Consider the following 11,629-nt stretch of genomic DNA (forward strand, 5'->3'; position numbering starts at 1 on the left):
TGTGGCCGAGTGTGGCTAGTGTTAGCATAAACACCAGAAGTACTTTTTCTTTTCAGGTTAACGCCCACATGCTCTGGTTGTTAGTTTTGTCAGATAAGCCCACTTACAAAAGTCGAACATCACGCCCTGTCAGGGAGAGGTACTCCCACCTGTTATGGGTGACTGAACAAACTCTTCAAATCAACAGTTAACTTGCATCTAATTAAAGCACTAATTAAAGTCTGCACTTCTAGTACTTCTGGACTTTATGTATAGTCGACAAATAGCAGGCGTCCCTGCTTGTTACTTGAACAATCTTTATTACATCTTTCATAAAGTTAGCATGCTTTAACTGCTCTACGTGAATCCCAGAGTACCTACGTGACACAGCATGGTGGACGTTTGTATCATGGTTTCGGTCTCAGAATTGTTACACCCCTACATGGTTGCCACATCGTCATGCTTTATGGGACAGAGATGGAAATGGCTCTTCATGCCCGCTTCTTATTTATTTTTATTCATTCATTTTTAATACTCATGAGTTTTCACCACTTTGATGGGATGTTTCCAGACTGTAAAACATGCGCTGGTAACAGAAGCAGTAACACTCAGCAGGCTTAGCTTCACTGTGATTGGTTTGTAGCACTGATATAGTAATCACAGAAGGTGCTCTGGAGAGTGCTACTGCTCTAAAACATGCACAGGCATCTCAGTATCACACTTTGTACTTTTTACTGTTTTTCTTTTACTTTTTTTTTTTTTTTTTGCCTAAAATTAAGTTTGAAAGGTGGATATTCTCCAGTTTGAGCTAAAGTTAAAATGACAACACTGATCCTGGGGGAACGCAGTAGCTGGCATATAAAACAGATGTGCTTTGTTGTCCTTAACAGGTTGGTTGTCTGGCTGTTCAAAGCACTGAGTGGTGGTGAAGTGTACAACAGTAAACATCAGCCCCACAATGCTGTTTAGTTCATTACAGCTAGTGTGTGTCACCTTCATAATTCAGGGTATAAAATAACATGCAGGAAAAAAATTGAGAAATTAACTGTACTTGATGTTTTTTTCCAGTTATCACCAATATTTTTACAATCCACCTTCAGCTAATTGAAAACTTTTAATCATGTTGGATGTTCTTCACTTGTCCTGGGACGGCAGATGTTCAGATTTCTATTTTTGAGCAAACTAAGGACCTTAAACACCAAAACAGCAACTAAACAGACATATTTTACTTTTTATTCTGCCCTCTATCCAGCACCTATAAAGAATTTTGGATGTGCAAATCTTCTGTGTTTTATGAGTACTTGCACACACGAAAAGGGTAAGAACCAATAAATCCATCAGCATTGGATTAAAACTGGAGTTTAAAGCTAGAGAAGAGTGCTGGAGGTGGCGGAGAGGGCACATGTTACATTTTAGGGGTTAAAGGGGAGCAGCAGGTACCGATGAGGCTCCTTTAGCTTCTATACTACCTTGTCAAAAGTGCACGAGTCATCGAGCTCAGGTAAAACACAAGGACAAACCTCGACACTTCAAATCACAAATACAAACAAACAGGTAGTATGAGCTTTAACGACCACAGACCCACAACTACAGAAGGCAGCAGGCTCGAAAAAGGGTCATCCCCGACTGCGAGGTGATGTGTAGAGAGACGCTCTCGTTGGCCGAGACAAACAGGACGCTGCCCCGCGTCAGTGTGAGGTCGGAGAGAGCAGCAGGCGAGGTTCCCGTGGCTTCACCTTCAATGACCAGGAGGATGCTGGCGCTGTCGACTGGAGCAATATTGTACTGCTTCACTGAGGCTGGGATCTGCAGGATGGAAGGGTGACAATGAGTCGGTATTTAAAACAAACATTAAAAAACTAAAGAAAACATTCGAGACTTTCTGTTTAAAGGTGGTGCTTGCAACAGTCCAATGACAGTTTGGATGTCAATCAAAGATGTGTATTTTTAACAGTATTAAAATCACAGGTGTTGTAATAACATCAATGATGGTTTATCATTAACTAAAGCTAGGTATGAAAAACCATTTTGCTGAACTGGAATCAAATAAAATCTAGACACATGAAAAAGGTAAAATGACACTGTACACGACATATACACTCACCAGACAGTTAACTACACATGTTAAACTGCTTCTTATCTAATCAGTCACATGTCGGCACCTCATTGTACTTAGGGATGTAGATATGGTTAAGAAGACTGATCATCAACGGAGATTTAAGCGATTCCTTATTTTTACTTTACTGTCTGTAATTGGGACCTAACTTCCTGAAATCAGTGAAGTTTAGCATGAGTATTCATTGATCTTTGTTAAACCTTTCATGCATGAATTATGACAACCTCAATCAGGATTTTTTTCCTTCATCTTTAGGCATGAAAAGATGAATAAAAATACTTAAGAAAAAAATCCTGATTGAGGTTGTCATAATTCATGCATGACAGGGTTAAATAACAATAATTACAATGAAACACATCATACATCTATAGTCACACTAAGCGACCAGTGGATGGCAGGGTATGGAGTGACACATCAGTGTCCAATGTATTGGTTTATGTGCAAGTATACCATCAACACTGACCCAAATACAAGAAAACAGCCTTTGCATAGCTGTCCACTGTAGTGACCACTATGCGTGAAAGGGTTAATTTGGTCAGATTGTTAGAGTCACATAACTGTGACTCAGCTGCCTTCAAAAAGTGTTGTGTTTGTATTGCACGATTAATTTGCAACTCCTTAAATCAAACCCCTAAAACGAATACTGAAACTAGTAAAAACTAAAGTGAAACTAAGCAGTTTTACAAAAACTAAACTCAAATAATAAAAGCCACTTTGGAAAATACATGAAAATAGATGAAACTCTAATTTCTTTCAAATTTGTTTTTGCACTCTATCAGTTCAACAAACTACGTGTCAAAGCGTCACAAAGGCAGACTGATGGAAGGAAGGTTTCTATAATATCAACTCAGAGTGAACATGGGTTGAGAGTAAAAGTTTAACTTTTTAAAAGCACAAAACACAATATGCCAAATATTACATTTTAAACTAAATTCTAAGAAAAATTAAAAACAAAAAAACAACTGGTTATTATACACACTGATCAGATATAACATTATGACCACCTGCCTAACTTCTGTGTTGGTCCCCGTATTGCTGCCAAAACAGCCCGGACCCATCGAGGCATGAACTCCACTAGACCTCTGAAAATGTGCTGCTGTATCTGTACCAAGATGTTAGTAATATATCCTTTAAGTCCTGTAAGTTGCAAAGGGGGCCTTCATGGATTCTTTTGTCAAGCACATCCCACAGAATGACTGGATTTAGATCTGGGGGATTTGGAGGCCAAGTCAACACCTCAAACTTATTGCTGTGGTCCAACCATTTTTTGCTTTGTGGCAGGGAGCATCATGCTGCTGAAAGAGGCCACAGTCAGCAGAGAATGCTGTTTCTATCAAATGCTGTACACATCAAAGTAACATCCACATGGATAGCAGGACCCAGGGTTTCCCAGCAGAACATTCCCCAAAGCGTCACACCCCACCAGCTTGCCTTCTTCCCATAATGCATCCTGGTGCCAGGTGTTCCCCAGGTAAGCAACTCACACACACCTGACCATCCACGTGATGTAAAAGAAAATAAAACATGATTCATCAGACCAGACCACTGCTTCCATTGCTCCTTGGTCCACTTCTGATGCAGATCAGCATGGACACCCTGACTGGTCTGCTGTTATGCAGCCACATACACAACAAACTGTGATGCTCTGTGTATTCTGATGTCTTTCTATGAGAACCAGCATCAACCTTTTCAGCAGTTTGAGCTACAGTTACTCATCTGTTGGATCAGACCACACGGGCCAGCCTTCACTCCTCACATGCATCAATGAGCCTTAGTTGTCCATGACCCCATCGCTTATTCACCACTGTTCTTTCTTTGGGGCACTTTTGATAGATACTGACCACTGCAGATGGGGAACAGCCCACAGGAGCTGCAGAGATCCTCTGACCCAGTCATCTAGCCATCACTCCTTTTCAAACTCACTTACAGCCTTGAGGACAAAATGTTCACTATCTCCCTAATATATCAAACCCACTAACAGAAGCCTTGATAAAGAGACAATCCGCGTTATTCACTTTAACTAGCAGCGGTCACAGTGTTATGTCTAATTTGTATATAATGTCAATATATCACGTAAAGTTAGTTGTTTTTTTTCTCAAATGACAAGGTTTTATTTTAAAGATGAGATCAACTATACAATTTTCTAACCTGTATCCTCATGACAGTGAAGTCTGGCACGGGCGGGTTGTATATGGACACGCAGGGGTCAGAGGGGTCCTGAAGACACGGGAAGATTTTCGAGGAGGCGGGGGCGGGGCTGTAGTTCAGCATCTCACAGAGCGTGTTAACATCGATGTATTTGGGTGTCAGTCCGGCCCTCACAGTGTTGTCTGAGCAGGCCATGCACTCAATACAGTCTAGATGGGTGCATAAATAGAAAATCAAATATTAAAATCAATTCCCAGAAAATCCTGCAATGTTAAACAGATTCAGATGCTTTCATGTGGGCGAACAACAGAACAGGGCAATTTTCCAGAGATAAAGATGAGCTGAACACATCATCAACACATCTCATAGCCGGATTGCATTTTATTCTGCTGAGACAGCTGCTAAAAAAGACACTGCGGTAAATCAGTGCTTCACAGACTGCTGAGTTCACAGAGAAGCTCTTGTGTATGCTTCATGTTTCAAAGAAGATGAGACCAAAGCTCGACATTTCTGGTAAAAAAAAAAAAAAAAAAGGCTGGCTCTCAGCATTTTGCAGTTTGCTCCCAGTGGATGAGACAGTTTTACTAGCTTCCACGTCATTTGCTGAAAATGACTAAATTGATGTATTTAACATCAACTCATCTAAGGAATCAAATAATACACACAGAATTTACTGGAGTTGGCTACTTGGTTATGTTAGTGACACCCAAAACATTATTTATTCTGCCTACTATTTTTACTATCTCCTCCTCCCAAGAGACAGACACCATTTACTGTTTACTGTCAGACAAACCCCACTTTTTGTGAAAGTTCATTAGCTGCTGGCAGACCACGTCCTGTCTTGTGTTTCCCTACCTGCAGACTGATTAGTTCACTCCTGTGACAGTCTTTGATATAATTTAGCTTCTTCTCCAGAGTCTCTTGTCCAGCAGTTGGACAGATTCCAGTTTAAACATCTCTGACTGTACAACAACACATATTCTGCTCTGTCACAAGCTTTTTAGTATACTTCAGGGTTCTTCAGTGTAAAATAATAAAAATGCACAATCCTCCTTTAAAAACTCCCTGTGTATTAATCTGCAGCTGAACGTAGTTCAATATTTGAGTAGCATTTTCTCAAAACTACAGAGGCCTGCAGTTTTGAGACTTTATGATCTATACTTTAAGATTTGTGGTAGAGATGCAGTGGACGTGACGTTGAGAGTAACAGAAGATGGATAAAAACATTGTTCATTTTTATGATTGGGATTAAAGACCTAGCGCTTCTATGACATAATAGCTCATCCAGTTTATTCACCTTCACAATTTACAGGTTATTGACTGTAAAATGACAAATGTGATCCATTAGGTGATGAGTGTGTTGTAAGCTTGACTAAAATTCTGACCAATACTGTAGAGAAGTGAGTCTTGTGGACAGACAGAAGCCAGTCTTGGCATAGTCAAATTGGTCGTCCAGACAGAAAAGCCTAAGCTGCTAAATAATCCCATACTAGCTCTTAAAAGCCGTATCTGCTGCTCTGTTATGCAGAAGAACTGCAGCGACGCTGGAAAGTCAACAGTTTCAGTCACGCTCACTCAACTGAATCTGGAGCTCTATTGTACTAGAATCTTATAAATGTAAATGCTATCTACTGACCTCCATAAAGGTAAGCGTGAGGCTCATTGGCTCCCAGGAACATGGCCTGGCCTGGATTCAGGACCACATGATTGAGGAAGTAGATTGAGAAGCAGCCAATGTCTCCAGGGTACTGAGAGTGGAGACGGAGCAACAGGTCACCACTGATGCCTGACGTGTCCTTTCCAGCTGCAGCTGCAAGGATCACAAACATCCCGAGGTAGGACTGTGTTAGCAAAACATAAGATCAGACTGAGCTCTTATTTTTCTCTGTGTTTTAAAGTCATTTTTGTATAATTGCAGAATGGTCGACTTTGCTGCCAGATGCTAACACTGCTAGGTGTGAACGTACAGCACCGTTCCCCTGATGTGAACTCAGGGCAACACAATCACAGCTGGACCCTACCCTTTCACTGTAGCTATTTATTCTAACGCAAATACCCTCAAAACATTATTTATACTTCAGCAATTATGTTTTAGTAAATGCTTCAAGTTAGCGGATACCACACTTTTTCAGGTCTTACATACTTTTTCAATTCAATTCAGTTTATGTAGTGCTAAATCAAATGCCTCAAGTAAAATGCTTGCTCATAGGAGCAAGCACGTGGCAACAGTGGGAAAGAAAAACTCCCCTTTAACAGGAAGAAACCTCCAGCAGAATCAGGCTCAGGGAGGGGCGGCCATCTGCCCCGACTGCCTGAGGGAGTCAAGATTAAAAATATCATCACTAGCTAATGAGAAACCTTCCTATCCAATGCCAGTATACAACAGAATCACACAAAGGTTTCTTAGCCTTTATAATTTTAGTAATTACTCCAATCTGACACACAGATTCGATCTTCAACATGTAGGTCCTGGTTAAAATGTGGGCAGAACTACAAAGTCTAAGGAGCTTGGAAAGGAAAGCGTCTGGACTTCTTTAAGTTCCATGAAAACGTTTCACCTCTCATCCGAGAAGCTTCTTCAGTTCTAAGGTCAAATGGTGGAGAGTCCCAGATTTACGATTGACGATCATTTAAACAAATTAATTCTCACCGTCTTCCGTGACCCTTTTCACCAGTTCGTTGAGGTTCTCTACCACCACTTTCTTCTCCCAATCCATCATCCTGGTGAAGCACCTCTTCAGCGCCTGGCTCGTGCGGTCTGCATCTCCCACGCTGGCCCGCAGCTCTTGTGCTGCCCCGTGACCCACCAGAGTGTGGAACTCTGGGACCTCTGACAAATAAACACACACAGATTAATTTTGTTTTATGACCATTTGAAGCAGAGTACATGTTTTTTGGTTTGACACAAAAAATCCAAAACTCACTTTCAAGAAATTCCAGGATCTCTTCCACTGGTCTGAAGCCACAGAGGCCTTCGAAGCGGGTGAGAGCAATGGCCATCTCCGGTTTGTGGTTGGTGTCTGGGTAGTGCTCCGGAAACTGAGTGTGTAGTCGAGTGGCTAATTCCTGACCAAAACATTATAGAAAAAAACATGCGTTTTCATACACACACAAAGGAAAAAAGTATGTCCTTGATCCTAAAAAAAAACTTGAAAATATAATGAGTTTAGTATCACTACACGCTATACGAGTAGATTTGAGTAATGCTTTCTCCTGATAAATCATTTGATAAAGCAGCTGACATTTGCCTCCACCCATAAACTTCAGCCAGTTCACAATGATGAGCCAGCTTCAGCAGAACTTGAACTCTGAGCAGGTGTGGGAGTCCGTGTACTCACCTTGTTGGGGTGGGCTTGTATTGACAGAGCCGTGTTGACCGAGAGAACTTTGAAGAGGAAAGGCAGCTGACCCTGGAAGGTGTCTTTCACCTTTGAGCCCAGACATGCAGGGAAGTGGGCGATCCACTGGCCCAGGGTGGTCTGTGCGATCCTGTTGTCCTTAATCTGGGCGTCACCTTTTGGGTGAGCGCCCATCCACAGCTGGAGAAAACAGCACAGCTTTCAGCTGAATAACAGCTCATACTTTATTTACTTTATTTAGAAATATTCCTGTTGGTGTTGCAGCAAGAGGTTCCAAAAGTGGGCACACTTTACATTTCCTAAGTACTAAATCTTAAGTAAATATAATCGAATAAATAATAAAAACCACAGTTTTGTAGCTCTCCTTATTTTCTTTTTATCTGCCTTGAAACTTTCTTAAAAACCTATGAGAGGCCCCAGATGTCTTGCTGACTGAGAGAAAAGCCTGCGATTATACATGGACCCAATTAATCCAATACTCCAAACCATGGTCATTTATAGCGAGTGAAAAGGAAGGAATCCAAACTATGAGAGTGTAATCTACGGGATCAGAGCGCTATTCCAGTTTGTAAATAAAGGACAAGCTCTATCAAAGTCACGTGTCAGTGAGCAAACAGATGATCCAAAAACTAGACACCTACACTGTACTTCCTGACTTCATATCAAATTTGACAGCACACTAAGGTTGCATAGTGTTTTTATATTTAATCAGGCTACTTCCAGAGTTTCCATTTGGAATCAATGACGTTTTTATGGAGTCTTTTATTCACAGCATGGTTGTTTAATAGATTGTCTGCTGGGGGAATTTGTTTTCTATTGCTTGTTAAGCTGTGCCTAAAACCACTGAATGAAGCACAAACTGTGTGTTGTATGGAATATATCACAGAATGGGTGTGTAATGATTCAGAGATTTAGAAAATCAAATATAGTTGGATTTGATTATAATTTGATTCTAAATCTTTTTTACACTGGTTCTAGAACACAAAACACACTGAGAATACCTGTTCAACCAGTACAATTAATTTCACTTTGATCCATGACTAACTGAATTGGTTTCCACATCTTGTTTATCAAGCTGTGTAGCTTTAAAGTTTAAATGGACTCTAATGTGTAAATAACTGGAATTAAAATGATTATTTTTACTGCTAAATAACCAGATTAATAACTTTCTACAGCATATCTTGCAATCTTGCATACTTATATAGTATATTTATATGTTCTTGGTTCTCAGTGAGAACCATTTGATAACATCTCTGCAGTAGGTGGCTCAGATAGGGATCATTTTCTGTGGGAAAAAAAAAAAAGAAAAGTCATACAACCCATGAAATGCCCCCTTTAGATTGGTCAGGTGGTGCCAAGACCACCCCTTTTATGCGAACGGGACAGGGGAATGCCTGGGATAATTTAGCCAGTTAACTAGTTTTGCGTGAATGTTTATTCATATTAGAGGCCCAGGTCTGAAACGTAAAGCCTTAGGTACCTTAAATCTGCGTTATTTTTACTAGCCACCAGGGGGCAATGGCTGTGACTATAACAGGAAGTCTGTGGGAAAAAAGCAACAGCTGTGGGAAGAGTTATGGTGACAAGTCCCTTAAAAAGAACAAAACAAAATAAAACACCAAAAGTCAGTTAAACAAAAAGACATGTCACATAATGTGTTGATCAAAGCCATCCTCCTGAAAATGTGTACAACCAAGGGATGTGGTCCACAGTACGTGAAAATATCAGCACTATTGTAACCTGAACTAATGACCTTTATGACAAACACTGCAAAGCTGTTGTGGCTAAATAAAGACAGACTTATTAAAGGCATGCACAGCACCGAGCCTGTGCCAAGACAGCCTAGGACACGACTGCATTTAAAACCAAAATGATTACGTTATTTTTGCTTGGCTGAGGAGTTGTGTATCATTAACGGTAACATAAGACTACAGAGCTAAATTCAAATGTTAAAGATCCCTCATTGCTGACAGTAAGTGTAAACAAGCTCAAACAACTCAAGCGTAGCTATCTCAAGAAATGGTAGTCCTACAATTCTATTCAAATCTATTCCAGAAAACCAGAGTGAAAACCAAGTTGCCAGCATAGTGGTCTCATGTTTTCAGAAAACCTGAAAACATTAAGTTTCTTTAACTTTTAAGAATGAATCACATGCATGCTTGTACATTTTCAGTACTGAGTGTTAAATGTTCACTACCCTCCCTCCAACAGGTACCCCAAATATCTCTGGGCCTTACCTCTGCATAAGGTTTATCAGCCTCTACGACAGCAAGTGCATCTCCGCCAATCACCAGCTTGGCCACCTCGCTGTCCAGTCCAACCTTGCCCCATGCATAATTTTGCACAGCACAGGTCAGGGGAAACACTGAGGAGGAAACATTTAATGTGCAATAAGTGTATAAATATTACAAAAAACAAAACAAAACAACCCCAAAAACATACAGTGAGTTACAAAACTCTAGTATGAGCCTCTTTAATGTTCTACTGACAGGTGCATATGCACACAGCAGCCAGTTTATCAGCAGCAGAACTGAGACAATAACACATTAGGTTTCCATCTTCACACACAGTGAGACCCATGTCGAGCTTTTAATGGTGATAGCTGTACTGCTCTAAGATCATTCAAACAACAAGCTATCTTTAAATATCATCAGAAGCTCATGGTAATAATTGTTTTTTGTGCCCACGATCCAGTAATCCTTTATAATGCAATACCAATCATCAGAAAAAACCTGCGTTAAAGTCATCTATAAAAATATTAAAATGCATTAGATTTATGTAGGTACAGGAAAATCGTCTCTACCTTACACCTCATAATTTACTTATTAGGCTCTTTGTTATGTTATATTCGGCTTTTTACGTGATGTTAATTTATTTAATAACACTTTTTATTGAGTTGATTGATTTAAATAATATATCTTTACCTCATTACCTCTCTTTCTGTCTTATCACAGTTTGAACTAAACAAGTTTCACTGGATTTCTAATAACTACCTGCTTCGCTAAACCAGTAAGACAAGCGGAACGGATTGCTGGGGGTACATTTTTAATCAGAACACCGGGCAGCTGACGGTGCAGCCTTCGCAGGACAGAAACACACAGTAAGCAGCTTTACGTTTGACAGGCTCTGTTTGCCGGTTTCAGACAAATGTAGCTGAAAGTAAAGGTTTTATATGCGGTAGGGAAAAAATACTAAACTCCATCTTTGTGGCTGAGGTGCTAACAGCACAGTGAAAAGGACAGTGAGCCACACGTAAAGCAATCAAAACGCCGGCTGAAACAATGAGGTGGTTTTTCGGGTAACGCCGAGCCTCCCGTCATATTACCGAGCAGCACCGGACATCACGCAGCGTAAACAAACATCTGCTGTTAGCTAGCTGAGTATGTATCTGTAAAAGAGATCATCTCAGACAGTTTAAAAGGAGTAAATCTCTCACCTCTCACTTCCTCCATGTCTGCGACGTCGACTGACGGCTGCTGGTGACGTCACGACGGACGTGGCAGATGTTTGTTTTTTTTTTTTTTTTTTGAAATTTGAATAATTCAACTGAATAATTTCAGCTTTTTACCCAGAGAGATAATTGCTTGGAAAAGAACAAAGCAAAAAATTAAAACTAAACGCCACAGATTGTTTGTTTGTTTTAATATTTATTCGACCATAACTGGCCACAGGGCATTCTAGACATGTCCTACGAGGACATCCGACAGTTAGGACCAACCCAAAATGGAAAGAAAATAAAACAACAAGAACAATATACATATAAACATATATATCTATAGATATATCTATATCTATAGATATATATAGAGAGTGTGTGAGTGTGTGTGTTCTTTTTATAATAAGTAAATTAAAGTTGAACTAAAAGAGTATGGAGTTTTTTATGCATTAAAACTTTTCATACATATGAGATTTTTACAGAAGTCTTCTCTTATATATTTTTTTCTATAAATACATTACACATTTTTCAGAAAATTTAATGAGCCAGCTATGAAACGAACTACGAGTGGAAATGTGGTTGGTCCAAATG

The 11,629-nt window shown here is 40.0% G+C and overlaps 1 protein-coding gene across 1 annotated transcript; it reads right to left on the bottom strand.

Moving 5' to 3' along the window:
- mpi (mannose phosphate isomerase) lies at window positions 1-11,160 on the bottom strand. Its single transcript, XM_040026352.1, has 8 exons — window positions 11,039-11,160; window positions 9,840-9,967; window positions 7,582-7,782; window positions 7,168-7,309; window positions 6,894-7,073; window positions 5,880-6,053; window positions 4,244-4,452; window positions 1-1,785 (listed from the first exon to the last, which is right to left on the bottom strand). Exons 1-8 carry the CDS (start codon window positions 11,052-11,054, stop codon window positions 1,567-1,569), a joined length of 1,269 nt encoding a protein of 422 aa, XP_039882286.1. The 5' UTR covers window positions 11,055-11,160; the 3' UTR covers window positions 1-1,566.
- Between the last annotated feature and the right edge of the window lie 469 nt (window positions 11,161-11,629).

This window comes from Simochromis diagramma, unplaced genomic scaffold (assembly GCF_900408965.1).
Source record: "Simochromis diagramma unplaced genomic scaffold, fSimDia1.1 OVJJ01000293.1, whole genome shotgun sequence".
NCBI lineage: Eukaryota > Metazoa > Chordata > Actinopteri > Cichliformes > Cichlidae > Simochromis > Simochromis diagramma.

Bases quoted from the DNA above. Each gene is read 5' to 3' on its own strand.
- mpi (XM_040026352.1), bottom strand. The intron at 6,054-6,893 runs GTGAGAATTAAT...TGATCCTTGCAG, and splicing joins GAAAAGGGTCACGGAAGACG to CTGCAGCTGGAAAGGACACG. The intron at 4,453-5,879 runs GTCAGTAGATAG...GCACCCATCTAG, and splicing joins TCACGCTTACCTTTATGGAG to ACTGTATTGAGTGCATGGCC.